Source organism: Carlito syrichta, unplaced genomic scaffold (assembly GCF_000164805.1).
Source record: "Carlito syrichta isolate Samal-C Ts95f unplaced genomic scaffold, Tarsius_syrichta-2.0.1 Scaffold303331, whole genome shotgun sequence".
In the NCBI taxonomy this organism is placed as follows: domain Eukaryota; kingdom Metazoa; phylum Chordata; class Mammalia; order Primates; family Tarsiidae; genus Carlito; species Carlito syrichta.
In genome coordinates this window covers 889,801-912,058 of record NW_007247427.1, presented here as the reverse complement: position 1 = coordinate 912,058, position 22,258 = coordinate 889,801, and the positions used below count along the sequence as shown (strand labels likewise).

The 22,258-nt window shown below is 37.2% G+C and overlaps 1 protein-coding gene across 1 annotated transcript in view; it reads right to left on the bottom strand.

Annotated features, from left to right (window-relative positions):
* TOX (thymocyte selection associated high mobility group box) overlaps positions 1-22,258 on the bottom strand; it is a 299,971-nt gene that overhangs the window by 28,102 nt on the left and 249,611 nt on the right. The window contains exons 4-5 of the mRNA XM_008058400.2: positions 17,205-17,486; positions 2,485-2,715 (exon numbers count right to left, since the gene is read on the bottom strand). Of these exons, the coding sequence (XP_008056591.1) occupies positions 2,485-2,715; positions 17,205-17,486 (513 nt within the window). The remainder of the gene's footprint in view (positions 1-2,484; positions 2,716-17,204; positions 17,487-22,258) is intronic.

Sequence of the window (22,258 nt, the reverse complement as noted above, 5' to 3'; positions counted from 1 at the left end):
TAGTGTCTCTTGTATTTTGGGGGTCTGTAAATACCTTATATGGCCAGAAAAAAAAAAAAATGAAATACTACATAATTTTCATCATAGGAACATTATTCTTTTTCACCAGAAACACGAGAACAGACACTTAAAAAAAAAACAAAAACATATATATATATAATGTAAAGAACCAATTATGGACTAGAAAGATCTTTGTAGACCTCCCTCTTTTAAAACCATGCATATGGGAAATAATTAGTAAAAGGTAACTGGAGTCAAGGAGACAGATAAGAGAAATAAGATGAGTGGTAGTGCAGACAACTGACGTTTCTCAAAATAAAGCTTCTGACAAAGCTAAATTGGCATAAGTGAGGCTTGGAACAATATCTCCAGTTCAGTCACTGAGTCTTGGGCAAGGGAGAGGGGGGCTGAGCCTTCACAGGGGAATCATATGTGTCTTCAGGCGAATAAGAGTTGCTGCACACAATCCCTGGGGAAGGGAATCCTTCTGGGTGCTTTCTCTAGAAAACTTGATCTCACAAAGCAAAAGCGCTTATGGCCTTGAAGCCAAGCACATATCAAGAATATCCAGAGGGCTTACTAGAGCAGAGAGAGAGAGAGCTATGTCCTCATATGGGGCAGCAGGGTAGAGCAGGGAGGCATGAAGGTGACATAATCCAGGAGGGGATTGGGGTTGCCAGTTGGTGTGCACTTAGTTTCTCATTCAGCGAAGCTCAGCAGAGTAGAGGAATGACGTCACGGTACAATTCTACCATGACATTTGGGAGTATGGGAACAAACTGACCTGAGTTAGGATAAGAACTAGCTCTAAAATCCTGAAACAACTCTATTAGGTTTCAATGAGAATCACATAACACAATGTCAACTACCCTCCTAATGGTGAGATGGGTCTCTGAATTGAGTGCACAGAGAAAGTTTCACTGGTATGTGTCCCATCCTTGAAGATGACTCTTGCAACACAGTGCTTTAGATGGCGGGCCTGTGCTTTTCTATGCCAGCATTCCCTCAGGCTGGCAGTCTTGAGAAATGCATAGCGATTTCAGACTGCAGAAGACAATGCTGACTCATGGAGGGAGCTGGCGGGGAGCAGGTTCTATGTTCTGTTAGCAGTTGGTTTTTATCATTGCACCACTCACTGATTTCATAGTTTGTTAGGAAAATAATCTTAAGTTGAGTGACAACTTCTAGTGACAGTCATTTTATTTCCCAGCCCTGTAATCTTAGACAAATCATTTTACACAGTGGGGACCTGTTTGTCTTGTTCTTTGCTCTATCCCCACTGCTGAGAACAGTGCTCATCACATAATATTTATTGAATAAATAAATGAATACATTTAATATCTCTGGCCTTATTTCATAATCTGCAAAATTTAGATAATAATTTCCCTATGTATTTATGAGTACTTAGTAGAACAAATCAGATAAAGAATGTGAAGGTGCTTTTAAAAGTTTAAAATGCTACATACATTATAGATGCTGATATACAGTCATACTATATAGGTCCCTCTAGATGCATACATAGGTTTGGAATTTTTCATATTTTACATATTTTTCTGGATATGATGAGGAAAGGTTAATGTTTCTATTAAGAATAAAATAAGGGACTAAGAAATCATTACTGTAATTCAGCATTCTGCAATGACTAAAGATGCATCTACATAATTATTTCAATGACTTATTTGAATGATAATGCTTTTTAATATTTTCTTTGTGATAATAAGATTTTAGATGATGACAATGGCTATCTAGTTCCTGGTTTAGAAATATGGGATCAATATTGCTTGCCTGTTTAGGTGGGCTTCATCCACTTACTGAACTCTTATTCTCTCTCTCTGATTCCCACCTTCCTTTAAGACCTTCTGGAATACTTATGCTATGGCCAGTGTCTCCCATGGTCCTCCCCAAGCACGGTCCTCAGTCATGCCATGGCAATTCACAAGAGAATTAAAAAGCCAGGCATCTGGTCCCATTTAACACAGCCCAAAAATATGGTATAAATATATATGGGGGTTGAATAACAGACCCTGGTGGTCTCAAAGAGATGGCTAAGGATGGAAACCTTTGAATGCGAGTTTCATTTAGCAGAGAGTAAAGAGGCTTTTGATGACAAAAGGGTAAATAGTAAGTGCTGAAGAGAGACGTGGACGGTTTTCAAAATCCTTTTAGGATTTTTTTTTAGTCTTTATGATCACATTGGCAACATTAAGGAATGATGTAATCCTGGCTGGGATATGTAAAAGTCCTTCCAAAAGTAACGACACTATATAAACTTTGAAACAAAGGAACATGCTATTTATGGAAAAGTTATAAAGAAGTATAACATTATGTGAATGTCTCCAAAAGTCTGCTTCTGATGGAACACATTCTCAGCCTCGGTTCTGGTATCTGAAGAATTCACCCGAAGCCCTCAGAAGTCATTTTTCAGAGGGCCATGCACTTCCTAAACTCCTGTTGATTCTCACTCCGTTTTGAATTCCTTCTTACCTGTTTTTGCTCTTCTCCTAAACCATCCCACATTGAAGCCACAATTTTAGAGACTTCACCAAAGGTAGCATTTGGATTTTGGCCCTTGATGGCAGCCTGGGTGTCCCGAAAGAATAATGCATAGGCAGACACAGGCTTCTGGGGCTCGTTAGGGTCCTTCTTCTTCTTCTTTTTGGGAGTTTTGGGTTTCTTCCCCATATCTGAGGCAGGCCGTTTCTCTCCACCGTTGATCTGAAACAGAGATCACAGCAGAATTACAGAAGAACAGAAAAGGTAGGGCCGAGTCTTCTTGCTGTTTTCCTTTAAGACGTAGACACATCTACCCACCCCGACACATGACACAAACATAGACTTGCATAAGGGACACTGGGCTTCGCTCTTGTGGCTGTTCTTCCCGATAAAATTTCGTATTTCATATATTCTTCATCTTCACCCTCCTCCCAGCTTAATTTACATAGCTTTAAAAACGCGTTGACTCTTTTCACACTATTATTAAACTATTAAATGTAATCGCTTCGCTTTCCCAGCTTACTGTGGCTGTGACAGGAGGACAACCTAACGTGTTTGCTTTTGAGGCGTTTAAGTGTGTTTTCCTCATTATGATTTTTAAAATCATGGAAGCAGCATGTCTAATCGATAAAGTCAAATTGCTTTTTCCTTTGCACTTCGGCCTATGGAGTACTGTTGGGAACATCCAGCAATGCTCATGGTTTAGAGGATAGCATGATTTAGACACTAGATCAGTACTGTCCAATGGAACTTTCTAAAATGATGAAAAGGTTCTATCATCTGTGCTATCTTATATGGCAACCACTAGCCATATGAAGCTAATGAGCACTTGAAATGTGGCTAGAGTGAATAAGGAGCCAAATTTTTAACTATATTCAAATTTTAACAGTTATATATGACTAATGGCTACCATATTGGAGAGTGCGCCTCCAAGAACTAGATTCTAGAGATATCTAGAACAGCTTTTTACTCACTTTAAAAGTAAATTCTTTTTTCTCCCATGATCCTCAAGTATGAATATTGAATTTTTAATTTTAATTTTTATTCTGATGCAACTGGGAGAAATGCTACACTGAACATATTTAAGACATCGGTATTTGAATATTATCTTTGTTACTAACTAGATGTGATATCACTTCATCTACCTCTGTAAAAGAAAGGATTTTGGCTAGCATTTATTTCCAGCGCGAAAATTATATGACTCTACAGGAATATAAAATACTGCTGCATCTGAAGAATTCAATTTTCACATGCCTCGCCTACCAACATAAAGCTCCACGGACACCAGAGGGCCTACTATCAAGGCAGCTTCTGCATCCTCACCTTCCATTGCTGAGGTTGTTGTTACTTTTTCTCTGCCGATATAGTGTTATATATCTTATTCTGATAAATGTTAGGGGGCATTTGTATAAAGTAACTGCCACCATTGGCGTATATCAAAGCATGATATGAGAGACCTGTGGACATCACAGGATCTGGCTTTAGGTCCGCCTTCTCTATTGTTAGCTGTGTTATCTTGGTTAAATTAACTTCTATGAGTCTTTGTTTCCTCTACTGTAAACCAGTTATGGTGCCATTTTATGATTAAGATAGTATATGTTTATATACTTTTATGACTTTAAGAGTATTCAAATATGAATTATGACAAGGTGGGGATTTTCAAAATAATTCATTGAATGAATGGAAAAGAAAAGACCCTCATATGTGATACCTTATGATCAGTTTAAAAGGTAAGGCCAAGCACCAAGAAGAGATAAGGAAAAAAAACTAAGGAATTCTTTGTTTTTATCTTTATTGAGACAGATACTAAAAATATTATCATTCTGAAATTGCTTAATTAAGCAGATCAAGATCCCCATGGGGACAGGATGTTCTGAATCGAGCCTACTAATGTAGATTAACACTAGATGATAACTTCCCCAGACAGGACTAGATGGATCTGAGAGGTGATCCTGTAAAATCTTTGGCCACCATGTTAATCTGTTAGAGGACTAACCCAGGAACTGAGCGGATACGGGACAAACTGGTGTAATAGCTCTAAATTAAACACATAGGAATATATGACCTAGAATGATGGTTCTCAAATACGACTCCACATTATGGTCACTTGAAAAGCTTTTAATACCCTGAAGCCCAGGCTTTAATCTATACCCATGAAATAAGACACTTAGGGATGGGAGACTAGCCTCAGTCATACCATCCCAACTCTGTTCTTCCAACTGGCATTAAATACATTTTGAGACAAAATAGACAAGCAAACTTTTCTCAGTGCTCCAAGGCTATATATGGTCACATCTTTCTCCCTTTCACAACCAAACTCCTCCAAAGATTGTTTGTGTTGGCCTTATGTGGCCTCTGCCACTTACTTCACTGTGCTTTCCTAGTATTTAGTTCTTTTTTTTTTTTTTTTTTTTTTTTTTTGAGTTAGAGTCTCACTCCATTGCCCAGGCTGGAATGCAGTGGCACGCTCATGGCCACCCCCAGTGTTGACCTGCTGGGGTTCAGGCAATCCTTCGGCCTCAGTCTTTCAAGTAGCTGCAACGATAGGCGCACGCTACCACACCTGGCTAATTTTTTGATTTATTGTAGAGGCAAGGTCTCACCATATTGCCCAGGCTGGTCTCGAACCCGTGGGCTCAGCAATCCTCTCACCTTGGCCTCCCAAAGTGCTGGGATTACAGGTTTGAGGCACTGACCTGGCTCACTTAGTTCTTAATATGGTTATCAATAACTACATTGCTAAATCCAGTGAACTCTGTAGTCTGCTTTTTTTACTTGGTTTGTCACTGTGAGAGTCCTCTTTTCTACTGGTTCCATAACATCACCTGCTCTAGGTTTTACTCCAACCTTGCGGGCCTTGTTTTCAGAATCATTTTTAGGCTCACCCTCCCTCCACCTGGTCATTAAGTGGTAGCATTCCTGATGTTTTCTTGTTTTGTTTGTTTTTTTTTTGCTATAAACCCCACTCTTTAATGAGTTTGTATTTAGGTAATCTCATAAGTTTTCAGGGTTTCCATTACAATTTGTGGGTAGACGACTGTCAAGTTCATGTTTCCCCTGAGCTTTGCATGCATAGAAACAACTGCCGTTTGACATCTCTATTTGCTAGTCTCAGAGATATTTAAAACTCAAACTCTTGTCATTCACTCATTGAGTTCTTTATATTTCCATTCATAGTGCATATCGAACTTGTAATTATACAATAATGTTATGGTTCTTAGATCTCCCACCCCAGAGTATAAGCACTATAGAAACTGGGTCCAGATCTGGTTTTGCTCACTAGCACTTCTCATGGTTCCTGATACATCGTGAGAGTGTAACACTTGTTATAATAGTAATAAAAAATAAGATTATAATATTTTGTAAACATGGCCATCCTTACATTCATAATCATAAAAAAATTATTAAAAAGAAAAAATAAGAAGTCAACAGGGTCCACAAGAAAGAATATTAAAAATAGAATGGTCAAAGGGTATAAACTTTCAGTTATATGAAGAATAAGTTCTGAGAATCTAATGTGCAGCATGATGGCTATGGTTGATAATACTGTACCATATACTTGAAGTTTGCTGAGAGAGTGGATCTTAAGCATTCTCGAAAAAAAAAAAAAAAGACTAGGTTAGGGGGTAATATCTTATTAGCTTGATTGTAGTAATCATTTTACAATGTACATGTTTATCAAATCATCATGTGTATACTTTAAATATAAACAATTTTATTTGTCAATTACACTTCACTAAAGCTGAAAAGAAATGAAGTGATCCTGCTATTGGAGGAAATATTTCTTCAAAGTTTGGGAAAATTTAGAAATGGAAACAAAGTGCAGAGATAAATGAATGCTTCTCCACATAGAACATTACCTAGACTCAGTTTTAATTTTAATTAAAAAATTAATGATCTGACACAATGAAATCTTTATGCTTAAAGATTATATCAATCTTTCGGGAAAACAATCAAATGTCAGTCATAGAGATACATTTCCCATCATGCAATATAAATGTTCTTATTAAAAGATTTCCCCAAATCATCTAAATAGTTTCTGTGATGGTTAGTTTTGAGTGTCAATGAAATGAGATTAAAGAATACCTACAGAACTGGTAAGGCATTACTTCTGGGTGGGTATATGAGGGTGTTTCCAGAGAAGACTGACATGCGTCTGTGGACCGAGTTGGGAAGATCCAGCCTCAATGTGGGAGGAACTATCCAATTGGCTGAGGACCCCAATAGAACAAAAATGGCAAAGAAAAGGCAATGTCCTCTCTTTCTTATGCATGCACTCTCTTGTACTGTGCTTTCCACCATGGGATAATGCAACAAGAAGACTCTTACTAGACGTGGGCCCCCTGGGCTTGACTTTCCAGTTTCTAGAGCTGTACGAAATAAATCTGTTCTTTATAAATTACCCAGCCTCAGGTACTCTGCTATAGTGGCCCAGAATAGACTAAGACAGTTTCTTTACTCTATTGTCCTAAATTGTGTCTGATCATCATGCTTATTTCCTTCTAAAACTGATATTTAGACGATCTGGTGAAGGCTTTAGGTCTACTGAATGTATGAGTCCCTGATGGAAGAGAAAGGAGGACAGTTATTCTCTTGCATTTGACAACAGGGTCCTACTTTTTACGGATGAATGGATGAAGCAGAACTTGTTACTGCCAGCAGAAAGCTAGTGTATCAAAACCGCCAATTATCATTTTAAGGCAATATATGGCAACCCTATTTTCAAAAAGCCCTAAATAATTCCATACAATGAATCCATTTGGTTGTCTGGGGGCCTTCTCTATGTTCCTGGCTTGCCCTATAGGGTTAGTTGGCTGCAGCAACTTCTGTCTCCACAATTTCCTCTTCTCAAACCCCTGGCTAAAAAACCCCTGGCTAATTAATGTTGCCTTTTAAAATTTTAATTTAATTTAAATTTGTTTTTGAGTTAAGGTCTCTATCCCCCAGGCTGGAGTGCAGCAGAATAATCATGGCTCACTGCAAACTTGACCTCCTGGGCTCTGGCAATCCTTCTACCTCAGCCTCCCAAGTAGCTGGGAGTACAGGTACACACCACCATGCCTGGCTAGCTTTTTCATTCTTTTGTAGAGGTGAGGTCTTGCCGTGTTGCCCAGGCTGGTCTTGAACTCCTGGGATCAAGCAACCCTCCCACCTTGGTCTCCCAAAGTACCGAGATGACAGGTGTGAGCCACCATGCGCTGGCTTCCTCTACACTTTCAAGGCTCAGGAGATACCATTTATGTATCACGAAGCAGAACTCTGGGGCTTCAATTGTGTATCTGATTGAGTATCTGAGAGACACTAGACTTAAAGCTGGGGTGTTGCCCCATTAAAACCAGACTACCAGCCAGTTTCATAACATGGCATCAACTTTGTCTTTGCCACACCTAAAAGCAAGAGTATTTCAATCTGCTTTCAGTCCACAACACACTATGTCTTCCCTTGCAATACTTATGTTAAGCTTGGTTTAAATTTTCTGCCCCGCAAGAAAACTGAAAAGACCCATTTAAAGGATATACATCAAATATTCATTACTCAAGACTCACTACCTTTCCTTCAATAATTGAACTAGATCACCAAAGCTATATTCTTGGACCATTATATTCTGACTATTCACAGAGCCGCCTTCATAGAACTGAGCTGTGATCTAAGATGATGCACTTTCACTGAAGACTTATATAAGGGGGGAAAAACGCTCTATAAAACACTCTATTTTTTATTAAATAAATGTGCTTTGAAGGGAATTACTTCTTATATTACTCACTGTTCTTATATAAAGGATGATTGAGTATACACAATATCTTTGCTTCTTTTTGGATGCAATACAATGGAATGAAAACACCCTGTTGTGGCTTGACGACTAACGTATCCAAGAACTTGGGCAGTGCTCTATGAAGTATAAGGTTTTTGTCTCATGAACACTGAGCGTTGACCCCTAATCTGTGGGGGTCTTATTTTTCATTTTTCTTTTATGGGAAGAGTGTAAAAATGAGCCATTATTTTAGATTCTGTGTTATTAACTGGGAACTCGTAAGGCCTACTTTCTGGAGGTAGCTTCATTAGATATGTGAAAAACACACGGTCATTGTTCTTATGCAAAGTCTCCTTGAAGAGAATGTCGCTGTAATTCGGACCCACTTACATTCCAGGAATGGATTGCACTTTGAAAGCTACCTGGCTCTTTTGCCCACAAACGATCTGGAGTGAACACAATGATGAATATGATTGTGGTGGAAAAATTAGCTAAATGGATTTATAATTTGTCCCTGGACCTTAATTTTGGGTATTGTCCGCATCTTGACTTCTTGTATAGATAGATGAAAGCTTATAATTTTATATCCTAATTTACTCAGAGGCCCTGAATTCTAAAGCCTAGAGTAGCACTGTCTCATAGAATTTTCTAGAACAATAAAAATGTTCTCTTCAGTGTTCTAAGGGATAGCCACTAGCCAAATGTGGCTATAGACCACTTGTAATGTGGGCAGTACAAATGAGGAAATTTTTCAAATTTAATTTTGATTAGTTAAATCATATGTGAGCAGTCATATATGACTAGTGGTTACTGTATTGGACAGTAGAGTATTGTATATTGAGTACTATTCTAGAATACAATAAGTCACTGGGGTTCTCAGACTGGGGAGTTAAATTATGTTCCCATATCATAATATTCAGGAGGTAAGAGAAATCATATAATGAAAAAATATAACTTTCTCGTGATAAGCACATGGAAAGTAAAGAGCAGCTTTCATTAATCTTCACATCCTTCACAGCATTAGCACAATGTCTTATATGCAGTAGGTCATTATACATTCCTGATCTTGTATTCCGCAGCACTGGGCAAATACTTAGAATTACAAGGCAAAAAAAGTTTGAAATGCATATAAAAATTGTCGCAAAGTCACTAAGAACATGGCTGAGCTGAGGCCCTAAATGTAGTTCTGATTTTCCACAGACTGATTTTTACCATCAATTAAAGCACTAATGAATAAATAAATACATGCACAAATACTTAAATAAATATTAGTCATAAATAAATATTACACGTAAGCTTTACAGAGATGCATGTGCTTCATGTAACTTACTCATGGACACAGATTTATTTCTCAAATCCCTAGAGGTGCCCTTAGGCTTCTGGTAATTCACCTCCTGTCATGTCTTATTGCTTAATTATAGTGATGTATTTAACTTATTTATCACAAGAAAACAATAATCTTTCACTTTAAAAAAGCATGTGCTAACAGTGTTGCTTAGATAATACTTCTTCAGAATCCAGGGTACAGGAGTTAAAACTATCAAGGCAAGAGAATCACTGATACTGAAATGTCCCTGGAGAAGTTAGAAACGTCTATAAGCATATTTAAAATAAACTGCCGCGGTCCCAAAGCCTTTAATGGAGCTGGGAGAGCAGTTTAATGCACACTATCTTGCAGTAATCGCTGTAGTTTAAAATAGATTTTAATCAAGCACCATCTGCATAATAGGCTGAACAAACAACATAGAACTCCACTTATAACTCTTATCATATAAAGTAAATATTATAACATCTTCACCATAGAAACAGGGCATACAACAGCACTTTTTGTGATGGTACTGTTTCTGTGAGTGAAAATTTTGCTACTTAAATTCATTCTCTCTTTCCTTTTTCACTATGCCATCCAAAATCCCCTTACGAGAATAAATTCAAATAAGCATGGAAAGCAAGTCATCTAGTTACTGTGAAATCAGCAAGCCTGTAATACTTCTTTCATTTTTCAATTGGGTTTATTATTATCATTAATAATAACAGTACAGTCAATGACTCAAAACATCAATTATAGAAAACGCATATGAAGTGCTATACTTTTGAAATGATTCACAAGTGTGAGGCATCGTATCCCTGTCATAGTTTGTAAAGCAATTTCATTTTTAAGGATCCTTGATTTGCCAAACATGGCAGAGTATTATTTTTGGATGAGTTCAGCAAAGGCACTCAGTGGCCTGATGTGAAATACAAAGTTTGGGCTAATGTCCAGAAAAATCACTTTAAATGAGAAAAAATGTTGGTTATAATAATATACACCTACTAGTTAGATTTATCAGTTTTGTTTGATCCACTTGATCTTCTTAACATTTGCCTTCCTAGGGAATTATATTTACATCTTTTTCTTTTGGATTGAAGGCTTCTAGTGCTTTACAAAGCATATAAGCTGATGAGGTAGGGTACTGCTGAATAAAATGCCAGGTGGCTATGTTAAGTCTCATTTTATTTTTACTCCATGAATTAATCAAGTATGCTCAGTTACCTAGAGTATGCCTATATCCTGGCATAATTAATTACTTGACCAAACTTTAGGAACAATTATTTGAAATCAGGAGTTAACTGGCTGTTAGACTATACTTTATCATTTTTCTGCTGAGCTAGTATAGAAGGTTCAGCCTTAACAAATGGGATACTTAAAAAAAAATAAATGAATGAGAGGCACATATTAGCTTAATTGCTGTGGTCTAAGGAATTCTTTAAAAGTGTCATACATATTATACAATATAAAGTGTTGAACAGTTGCAAAATAAATACAGGTTAATGTCAATAATACCACACATCCAAGTCTCAATTTTAAATATATTCTGCCCCATGGCTAGATAAAATGACATGATATTTAGTTCAACACTGCTTGATTTCACTTAATGTTTATAGAAACCTGTCTCTTTATTATTTTTACTGTATTCAGGAATCCTCTTGCCTTTAGAATAGTGGTAAATATAAACTACTTCTCTAGAGGCTTATTTAATTACGGCTCTAGTGACTTATTCCATTTGCTCTGAGAAAAAAACAAGACAAAAAAAAAACTGCTACTGCCTAGTATGACAGAGCACATGCATTGATGAACTAGCGCATTAATAACAAACTCTTAAAGACAAAAAAGTAAGTGAAAGCAAGAAGCTAGAGAAGAAAGCCTAGCACGTAGACCAACTTTCATATTGAAGATATTGTTGAACCTGGTACGAAATTGAGTTAAGGGTGTAGCAAACAGAAGACAAAGCCAATTGGCTCACTAAAAGCAAAGATGTTTAGAGGGAGTAGTCCTATTAAAATCAGGATATAAAAGAATTAGACTTTTAGTGGAAGGGTAGAGTAAAATAATTTCCCTTGTATGTGCCTTTCCAGGACCTGAAAGAATAATAGCTCTGGAACCTTGATACAAAATGAAGTGTGGAACAAAATCTCTTGTGTTAATGCACAAACAAATGCCAGCACTTGAAAGGATTTGTAGGCTGAATGCATACCGTGTGGATAATCTGAAAAATTCAGACCAACTGTGGTTCTAGAGTGCAATGGTCCAAGATATCTGGCAGAAGCAGTAACTACAAATCATCTTTGGAGAAATCCACTTTCAAACCAGGTCTGAGATAATTTTTTTTTTTTTGAGTTGGAGTCTCACTCTGTCGCCCAGGCTGGAGTATAGTGGCACACTCAAGGTCACCCCAGCGTTGACCTGCTGGACTCCGGTGATCCTTCCGCCTCAGCCTTCCAAGTAGCCAGAACTACAGGTGCATGCTACCAAGCCCAGCTAAGTTTTGATTTATTGTAGAGATGAGGTCTCGCCAAGTTGCCAAGGGCTGGTCTCGAACCCGTGGGCTCAGACAATCCACTCGCCTTGGTCTCCCAAAGTGCTGAGATTGCAGGCTGAGCCACCGAGTCCAACCCTAAGATAATTCTTAAAAAGTTCTAATAAATATCAGTTTTAATTCCAAAAGTTAAAAAAAGTAATGTGAAACAAGCTGTTAAAATCAACATAATCAGATCCCAAAATACTTGATGTTTGAAAGAGATGATTGAGAAAGAACAAATAAAACTAGAAATATTCAAATGGAATTAATATTTGAGATTAAAAACCTCACAGCTAATTTTAAGTTTCAGATTAGATATAGATAAAAAGATAATTATGAAACTGATATAACAATTTAATTAGAATGTAATACAGAGGAACAAAGAAGTAGAAAGTGTGAAAGTCATGGAGGATAGGAAGAGAAAGTCTAATATAGAAAGTCTAATATTTATCTTCCCAGAATTACAGAATGAGAAAGGAGAGCAAGAATGGGATAGAGTTAATATCTGAAAGAAAAAAACATAGATGGATGACACGTTCCCAGAACTGATGAAAGACAGAAATGATTAAATTCAGAATAAATGTAAAGAAACCCACAAATATCACAATGAAACTGCAGGACACCAAAGGCAAAAGGAGATCTGAAAACCAGTCAGAGAATAAAGGCAGATTACTTTCAAAGGAAGGACAATGAAGCAGTAGAATTCTTAAAAGCAACAGCAGAAGCCAGGATTCAATGGAATAATATATCTTTAAAATGCTGAAAGAAGATAACTGCCAATCTACATCTGTAACTAGCAAAATTATTTTTTAGGATAAACATGTTTCCAAGAGACCCTCAAAAAAAAAAAATTTATTTTATTTTATTTTTTTGAGTTGGAGTCTCACTCTGTCACCCAGGCTGGAGGGCAGTGGCATGCCCCTCGGCCACCGCAACCTCAACCTGCTGGGCTCCGGTGATCCTTCCGCCTCAGCCTTCCAAGTAGCTGGAACTACAGGTGCACACTACCACGCCCAGCTAAGTTTTGATTTATTGTATAGACAAAGTCTCGCCAAGTTGCCCGGGCGGGTCTCGAACCGGCGGGCTCAGACAGTCCACTCGCCTCGGCCTCCCTAAGTGCTGGGATTACAGGCTGAGCCACAGAGCCCGGCCATAAAAAATATTTTAAAGGTATAAAGAAAGTGATATCAGGTGAAAGAAATTTATATGTGACTAAATCTAAATGAAAAATAACTGCACACAACAAAAATAGTGCTTTGTGAAGTTTATTAAATGATGGGATTCAATTAAATTATAATTAAAATGAACAACAGCAATAACAACGCCCAATATAAATTGGAAGGAAGGTGTATGAATTTAAGGTAACCTAAGAAAGAAAGTAAAAATACTGGTCAATTTTAGATTTTTATATAATTGTGTGCCTGTGGTAATTACTAATAGAAGAAAAAGAATATATTTTTCCTTCCTTCCTTCCTTCCTTCCTTCCTTCCTTCCTTCCTTCCTTCCTTCCTTCCTTCCTCCCTTCCTTCCTTCCTCCCTCCCTTCCTTCCTTATTTGAGGCAGGGTCTTGTTCTGTCACCCAGGCTGTAGTGTAAAGGTGTAATCATAATCCACTGCAACCTTGAAATCCTAGGCTCAAGTGATCCTCCCATCTCAGCTGGGAGTCTATGCCCCTACGCCTGGCTCATTTTTATTTTTATTTTTTTTTGTAGAGATGGGGTCTTGCAAGTCTTGAGCTTCTAATCTCAGGGAATTATACAATTTCTAATCTTAAAATGGAAAATAATGAAATGAGAAAAATAAAAAAATTTCAAGGAAAAGAATGAAAAAAGAAACAGAACATTTGTTGTTACGAGATAAATAGAAAGCAATATACTTAGGTGAGGAAATAAACCCAAATGTTTTGGTACTTATATTAATGTAAATGCAATAAGTGTTTCATTTAAAAGTAAAAGATCATCTAATTATATGCCATTTACAAGAGACACACATAAGACATAAGGATACTTTCAACAGAAAAGTGGAAAGCAAAAGGATAAAAAATATATTCTGTGATTCTTAGCCCATAATTTCCTTAAAGAAAAAGCTGTGCCAAAAATATACTTTTGCCAGATACTTTAAGTGTCTTAAAGTATCTCTTATATTACAAATACTGGATTACAGGCTTAGAACCACAAGCTGCCTAAGTTTATATTTCTTTGATGCTTTACTGCGTGTCTCATTTATGACTTAAGGCTGTCAACGCAGCTTCATAGCAATCCAAATCATGAGTAGTATTTATAAGGTGATAATTTATTTTGCTAATGTATATACAATATTTCTGTCAAAACAGACTTATTTAATTGTTCAATTAGATAAACTGGAATCAATAGGTAATTACTCATAGACAGCAAAAAGTGTTAAGAGAAAAGCTTCAAAAGTTGCTTTTTCTAGTGTGGAACTAAATATTCTTTTTTAGTTCACTTGTTAGAAATGATTTAAATGATCTTTTCGACTTAATGCTGTCTCACATTTAACTGGAGCTATTGCACTGCAACATTCCACATAAATCCTACTCACATACAAAGGAAACATTCCAGTTTAATCCTTAACTGTAATGAAGAATGCTTGAGCATTTTCATCAGAGGATTTTTCTAGCTATTTAAGAGACATAAGTAAATAAGTAGGATGAGTTTGAATTGGAGAGAAGGTAAAGAACACTGCATAGAGTTGGAATAGTAGGGTACATTTTCTTGAGATGAAAAATACACTTCAACTAAAACTGACATTGTGAATGTTTATGTAGACACAAAGTCATTTTAGTGGGTACATTCTTGAGAAATTCATCCCCAAACCTTCACACATTGATAATTCAAGATTATACCACTATAGAATATGAATTTTTCTACTATACAATGCTTTCACAATCACTAATAAGGAACTATACATTATTTTGAGATGTGAATAGTGATTGAATATGCCACCTACTGGCAAAACACCAGCTTGGAAGTTTATAACATATAAATTTGTGTTTCAGCAAAAATATAGACCTAAGGGGTTAATATCAAATGGAAGAATCTCTGACTGTTAATTCTATGAATTTCAGATTTCTACCCACACTTCTATTCACATAAGTTGAAGAGTGGGAAAAATGCTATTGTAATTAAGAATAATCCTGTATAAAATTAACTGTCAGAAGATGCTACTAATTCTGCATTTTATTTCCTGAAATGTCAGCAGTAAATACTGATAAAGATACATGTACAATCCAGATCTTTACTATGAGCAGTACATTAACTTTTTCCCCTTACAGTATAGATATATCTTCTCCGTTTAGGAAATTGATATGAATCATCCATGTGTAATCCGACATCTAAATCACGGGCCACAAAAGAATTCTTGGTGTTCACATTTTGGTCCAAGTACTCACAGGCTGTTAGGTGCCATCAGAATAATCTATATTTTCTGAAGAAAATTATTTTTTCCTCTAAATGGTCAGCTAAATGCCAGACTTTCACTAGCCCTGTAAATTATTAATGAACATCAATTAGTTTTCTCCTATTTCTTTTTTCTTTTTTTTTTGAGTTGGAGTCTCACTCTGTCGCCCAGACTGGAGCGCAGTGGCCGCTCCCGGCCACCGCAGCCTCGACCTGCTGGGCTCCGGCAATCCTTCCGCCTCAGCCTTCCATTCTCCTACTTCTTAACCTAGCTCATGAGACACAGTCTCCCTGACAACAGGGAGACGATGGTGGAAGGGTTGGCATGTGCAATGTTTGCTGGTACCTGGGATTTGTTTTGATCGAGTAAGGTAAGACAGCTGACATGGAAACGATTGTTATGAAGGAAGAAATTTGTACTTACTAATTCCTAGAAAGAGGAGAAATGGTACACCACACAGGCACACATGGAGAAGCACCCCGGTGCGTCAGGAGGCATAAAGAGGGAGAGGCAAGAGCATGCCAGATGCTTTGTTGGGGATTTTGTAAGAAGGAATGGAAAGGCAGGGTAGGCATGTTGAGTAAACTTAGGGTTGGAGAGTTTGAATAATTTTGATGGCCTCTAGGTTATAAAGAGTGATCCCTAGTTATCTGATACTTGGCTCAGAAGTGATGCAGGGCAGGGGGGATGCTGGCTTGCTGTGTGAGAGTTCGATAAAGGAGGTGGTTGGAGGTGTGGTTTGTATATCAAAGGGGAGCTAGCAGGAGAATCGATTGCTATCTCCAAAAATCAACTATTTTGAAAGGGGCTGTCTCTCCAGGATCAAGGTCCCAAAGGTCAGGGCACCAATAATACAAAAAATAAGAAAATATAGTGAATACATCAGTCTTGTCATTGTCATTAGACTAAATACATCTATGAATCCCTATTTATCTGGACTTTTATAAAATGAGTGAAGCGATTGGAAAGTTAACTATATATATCAGGATCTCAAAATCTTACCTTTGGTCGCATGTTGACGGTTTAATTTTACACAACCAAAATTCTCAAAGGTGAAAAGACAACAAAGCAGCTGGTACAAGTGACTTTTCATTAGTAATTTTTTTTTTAAAGAAGAGGAGTATGTAATATTCATGTAATAGCAAGTATTTTTCGCAGTCGCTAGGCACAAGAGTTCTTCTCATGGGATAACTTTGGAAGATGCTGGACTGATAATCAAGGCAATAAAATGATTTGATGTTTTTGAGTGACAGTGCACTTGGTTTTAGTGCATTTTTTAAAGTTACCTCCAACAGTTTAAGAACTTAACTACCTTCTGCAGCTAAATGTCCAGTCTAAGGGCATTTAAGATGTGTCTTCTCATCAAGATAACTACAAATAATGGCACCGTTGGTGACCGACACAGAGAGAGACAACCATATTGACATGGAGTTAACAAAAGTTATGCAATGAAGTGCCCAGGCATCTGCTTTCAGAAGAGAGTCATCTAATATCCCTGGCCCTTACTTTCCTCAGCCTCAGTATGAAATGGGTGGGTCAAGTGATTACAAAAGTTTCACTTAACCCTAACATTGCGTGCGTGTGCGCGTGCGCACGCGCACACACACACACACAACCTTTATTGCACCATGGGGTGCAAATTTGTATCATCAAGGAAAGTGTCAAATAATATTTTCCCAGAAGTCCTAAAAATAATCTATTCCTACCTTAGAGGTCTCATCACCTTCATCTTCATGCACTGAACTGGATGGTGAAGGAGTTGCAGACTTGCTTCCGGGTGGAGATGGTGAGTTGTGGGGAACATTGCTTCCTCCCATATTCAAGCCAAGTTGAGCACTGAGCTGTGACTGGTTAATGGTAGTCAGCTGGCCGTGAGGCATCATTCCTGGTTGCTGCCTAATGTCTGCAGGCTGACCCCGTGGTCTCATGGCTGCCATCTGAGGATGGGAGCTATACTGAGTTCCTTCTGGATTCCGCATGTCTTGCATCTAAAATAAAGAGATGAATAAATAAAAAAGGAGTAATTTTTCACAAACATGTTTCTGGTCAAAAAAAAAAAAAAAAAAACCCAAAAAACAAACCATCCAAACCAAACAACACCTTTTTTTCCCCTAAAAATTCTTTAGTTTGCAAGATATTCTGCTGGGCTACATGCACATTTATTTTCTCTGAGGTAAAATAATCCATTTAACAGCATATATCAGCCGGGCTCGGTGGCTCAGTCTGTAATCCCAGTGCTTTGGGAGGCTGAGGTGAGTGGACTGCCTGAGCCCACGGGTTCATCACCCGCCTGGGCAGCGAGACCTCATCTGTACAATAAATTAAAAAATCAGCCAGGGGTGGTAGCGCGCGCCTGTAATTCCAGCTACTTGGAAGGCTGAGGCGGAAGCATTGCCGGAACCCAGCAGGTTGAGGCTGCGGTGGCCGGGAGTGGCCACTGCACTCCAGTCTAGGTGACAGAGTGAGACTCTGACTAACAAAACAAACAAAACAAAACAAAAGAAAACAACAACAAAAAACCCAGTATATATCACCCTAAAGGATACCAAAAGAATAGAATTTGAGAATTTAGTCAACATTACATTTCATTACTCAAAGACCTGATTAATTATATTTACAGCTTTTCCATATTAATGAAATGCAGACATATATCATTAATATATACAATTATATATCATAATCATATTTATATGATATAAGTTTCAAAATGTAGATGCTCATTAGAGTGTCTGGCAAAATTATGCAATTATTAGTGATGACAGAATTCACAGCAATTCATGAAACTCTATTTTATCTTGATCATTTAAAAGAGGTTTTGGGGGTTAAGAAGTGTACTCTTGTTCTCAGTTTAAATCTTTACAAGGTAGTACTGGCCAAAATGATCTCCTAACTAACAGACTCAAAACAGTGATAGGGTGGTATTAATCAATTGATTAACTGACTATTGAAATGACTTGACTGCACAGTCAGATTTGAAAGTAAAGCTCTAAAGTTGCAAGGTCACCATATTAATCCATTATGCTATCTGGGTCACTGGTTTTTAGCCTTAATGAGACTCACTCTTGTAATTCAAGCAATGAATTTTGTCTCTGCAAGGATTAGAATTAAAAGCACTGGAGGATGAAGCTCTTAACGTATCTAGAGGTCAAATGTGTTGTATAAGAGGAGTATGGTGGATTTCACTTAACATTTCTCTGGCATTTTCAAACTTAAAATAATGGGGAATATTTCGTGGTACTTATAGAAGATGCAGTTCAGTTCTTTCACTCTGAGGGGACTTGGGCAATTCAGGCAGGTAGAGAATGAACAAACGAGAAAGAGAGAGAAAAAAGAAAACTGTGAAAAAAAGAGATATGGTTAAAGTTACATGTTGGAACTGGAAAATCAAATGAATAACGTTATCTTACTCTGTTTCTTAAAGAAGAAAAGCCCACACGGTGTCAGATGTGCCTGTCAGTAAATATTGTGATATGAAAATACTGTGAAGGCCAATTAACTAACCAAGTCATAGGGTTTTGTTTTTGTTTTTTTCTTACAGTAATAAAATCATTTTCTACCATTTCCTCTCTAGTCATTTCACCAATCTATTTAGATTCATCTAAAACTGAAATTGTGGCTATTTGGGGCCCCCATGTTTGCACCAAACAAACAAACAAACAAACTTCTTCTCTGGCATTGGTTTATTGCCTCCACCATGTGGTCTCTTATTGGTTAGTTTCACCCCTTGAGATCTTTTCCAATTCTTGTCACTGTTCTGTCTTCAGGCTCAGATCAGGCGTCCTAGACTGCTGGCTCTTCTTGGTGAAGGCTTAGGCTGGCCCCATCATTTTACAATTGCCGTTTTCTTAGCCCAAACCAGCATGTTTTTTCCCCACAATCCAAACTGTATTCTTCCAATCCTTCAAAAGTAGCACATAATTCTCCTTTTCGTGAAGTCCTTTATTAAGCAGTTCTTACTATGCAATGACTCAAGTAAGAGCTGCAAAACCTCTTAGTGACACTCTTTTAGGAGAAAGGAAAATCTGGAAGGGAGACATAGTGCAAGCTTGTTGAATGCACGTGGAATAAATATGTACATAAATATAAATGCATACATGAATGAGTTAAGTTCAGAGTGGTTAAGTGACTTACCTAAAACCAAAGAGTTGGAGTTAAAATCTGCTTCTCCTAATTCCAGTCTTCCCACTGTACTAAGTAACTGAGTCAACATTTTATTTATCCCATAGAGAGGGTTATGGTTAATCAAAGATAATTAGAAATATCTTTCCAAATATTGTCATACAAATCAACAACTATTTTATCTAATTCATTCATATTGTCTCTACCCACATTTACAAAAAATGGTTTTTGCTTCTTCATAGATGTTCATGTAACTTCTACAATCTATCTTCTTTAGGAAGATAATACTAGCTTTCACAGATATCCTTAAAGGTGCACCATTGACAGAGAGGACCATAAAAATTGGGACTTTTGAAAATACACTAAAATGTCCTAAAGTCTTTTTATTTATTTTTAGACCCTTCGCATGCAGAACAGTTCTCACTATGGGCACAGAATAACGGGTATCCATAAATGAACCCTGTCCTACACAGGACAGGCTTCTCCCCCAGTCCTGCACCAGATACAGTAATGAACTCATGTACATATTCAGACTTATATGTTTGTAGAATATATTTTTATAGCCCTGTAAGTTTAAAGCATTTACTTGCAAAATCATACTAATTATCTTTCCAAAAGTACATAACTAACTGATACCTCTATTGCTTTTTCACATAACTCCTGTTACAAATCATGTAGTCTGCAATATATTTGTTTTGAACCCATTTTTTCTCATTCTTTGAAATGGTATTAGAAGGATGATTTATAAATTGATTTTCATATAGAGTTTCCAGACTTATGCCTACAACTCAAATTGTCCCAAAGGCTTAATGCAATCTCACTTCATAGTATCTTATTTCTTCTACCATTTTGCAATCTTTTAAAATGTTTTTATATGCTAATTTGTGTAGTAGGTAGATATCTGAGCACTGAAATCTGCATTTCCACCCTATATTGAAAAGAGAAAGAGGTAGGTGTGGTTATGCCAAAGTCAAGAATCAGGTTGGGTATGGATGATGAAGGACTCAGGACAGTACTTTTTTTTCCACAGTCTCATCATTAGCTCAAAATGTCATGTCACTAAAGGTGTTAGGTCAGGCAGACCGCACCTTTAACACTGAATCAAAGAACAATTTTCCAGTGTGGTGGGTGGCAAACACAAATGAAAGAGCATATCTGTGTCTTCAGTCCTCAGATGCACTTATAAACCGTCAGATCATAACACCCAGGGTGACACTTCTGAATTAGAAGGAGCATTTCCACTTTACCTTACTTTCATAAATGGCAGTTTAGTATTAATCACTGCCTAATGTATAACATGGGGAAAATTAAACTAGATGGAGTTTGATTACTGAAAATAAGAATAATTAGTTAGCTCACGCGGGTAAGAAAATGTTTTGATTACTGGTTTCCTTCTAGAAAGATATTGATTGACTACAGCTCCTTCACGTCAAACATACAACCTGAACTAGCAGAATATTATTTCTTGTTAATCCCCAATATTTTTAATTCATTGTGAATAATTCACTCTCGTCATGCTTAATAGCAAAGGTTCTCTCTGATTCTTCTTAACTCCTTCACTGACCCCTCTTTCTAGAACTTTCCACCCCTAAATGATTCCCTAACATCCTGTTCTGAGTCACATTTCTTCCACTCAGCCAAAATCCAACATAGTTTTATTAATGGGAAAGGTGCTAAATTAAAATGTATAGTTCTGATCCAAATTCCAGGCCTAATCCTACAACTTCTTACTAGACATTACTACTTAGACATCGCTCTTGCTATAAAGATGAATACAGTTTTCTTTCTCAGGAAAGAAAATAGGTTTATTTCTCAAACCTATTTTTATCTATGTGACCAATTTCTGTTGATGACACCTTCTCCTTGTCACCTCTACTCAAAACGCTGCAGTCATTTTTGACTCTTTCCTATTCTGCCAAACACTTGTGAGTTTTGTTGTGTCTACCATAAAATATCAATTATTTCCATTTTCCCTTCCATGCATTTCCACTCACATTTATCTATTTCAGGTCTTCATTACCCCTTCACTTGCAATAGCTGCTTAACTGAAAACAATCTCTTCACACCTACCCTGAAGAGTGTTGCAAAATTAATCATGAGCCAAGGGCACAAAAACTTTCCAATGACATCTGCCCACCAAATTAAATCTAAACTCTTCAGCATGATATTAAAGGTTCCAAATAAACCATATTCCTTATGACTGTTCTTCATAGACTCTATTGTTCAGCCAAACCCAATTAATTACTCTTCTTTTCTATTTTTCTCTCCTCTGATCATGCATCTTAGGTTACACTGCTCATTCAGTAACCATTTTCTGAGTATCTGCTGTCTGAAATTTTTTAAAGAGAAAAAAATACTTTGCTCAGTGATTTGTGGTTTGTCCAGTACTTTTACCTATTGAGGTCTATAATTCACCCTCGAGCGAGCCATGTAGGAATGGCTGTTTTAAACAAGCCTATTGAGGTTCAAAGAAGTTAAATGATCTTAGATCTTTCCACCCACAAATTCTGAGGTAAAAATAAAATATGCATATTTTACATACTTGTGCTTTTTCCAAAATTCCATGATGCCGTTACCATCTTCACATATTCAAACCCTAAATATACTTTCAAAGCAAGTTCAAAAGTCAGCTCATTAACAG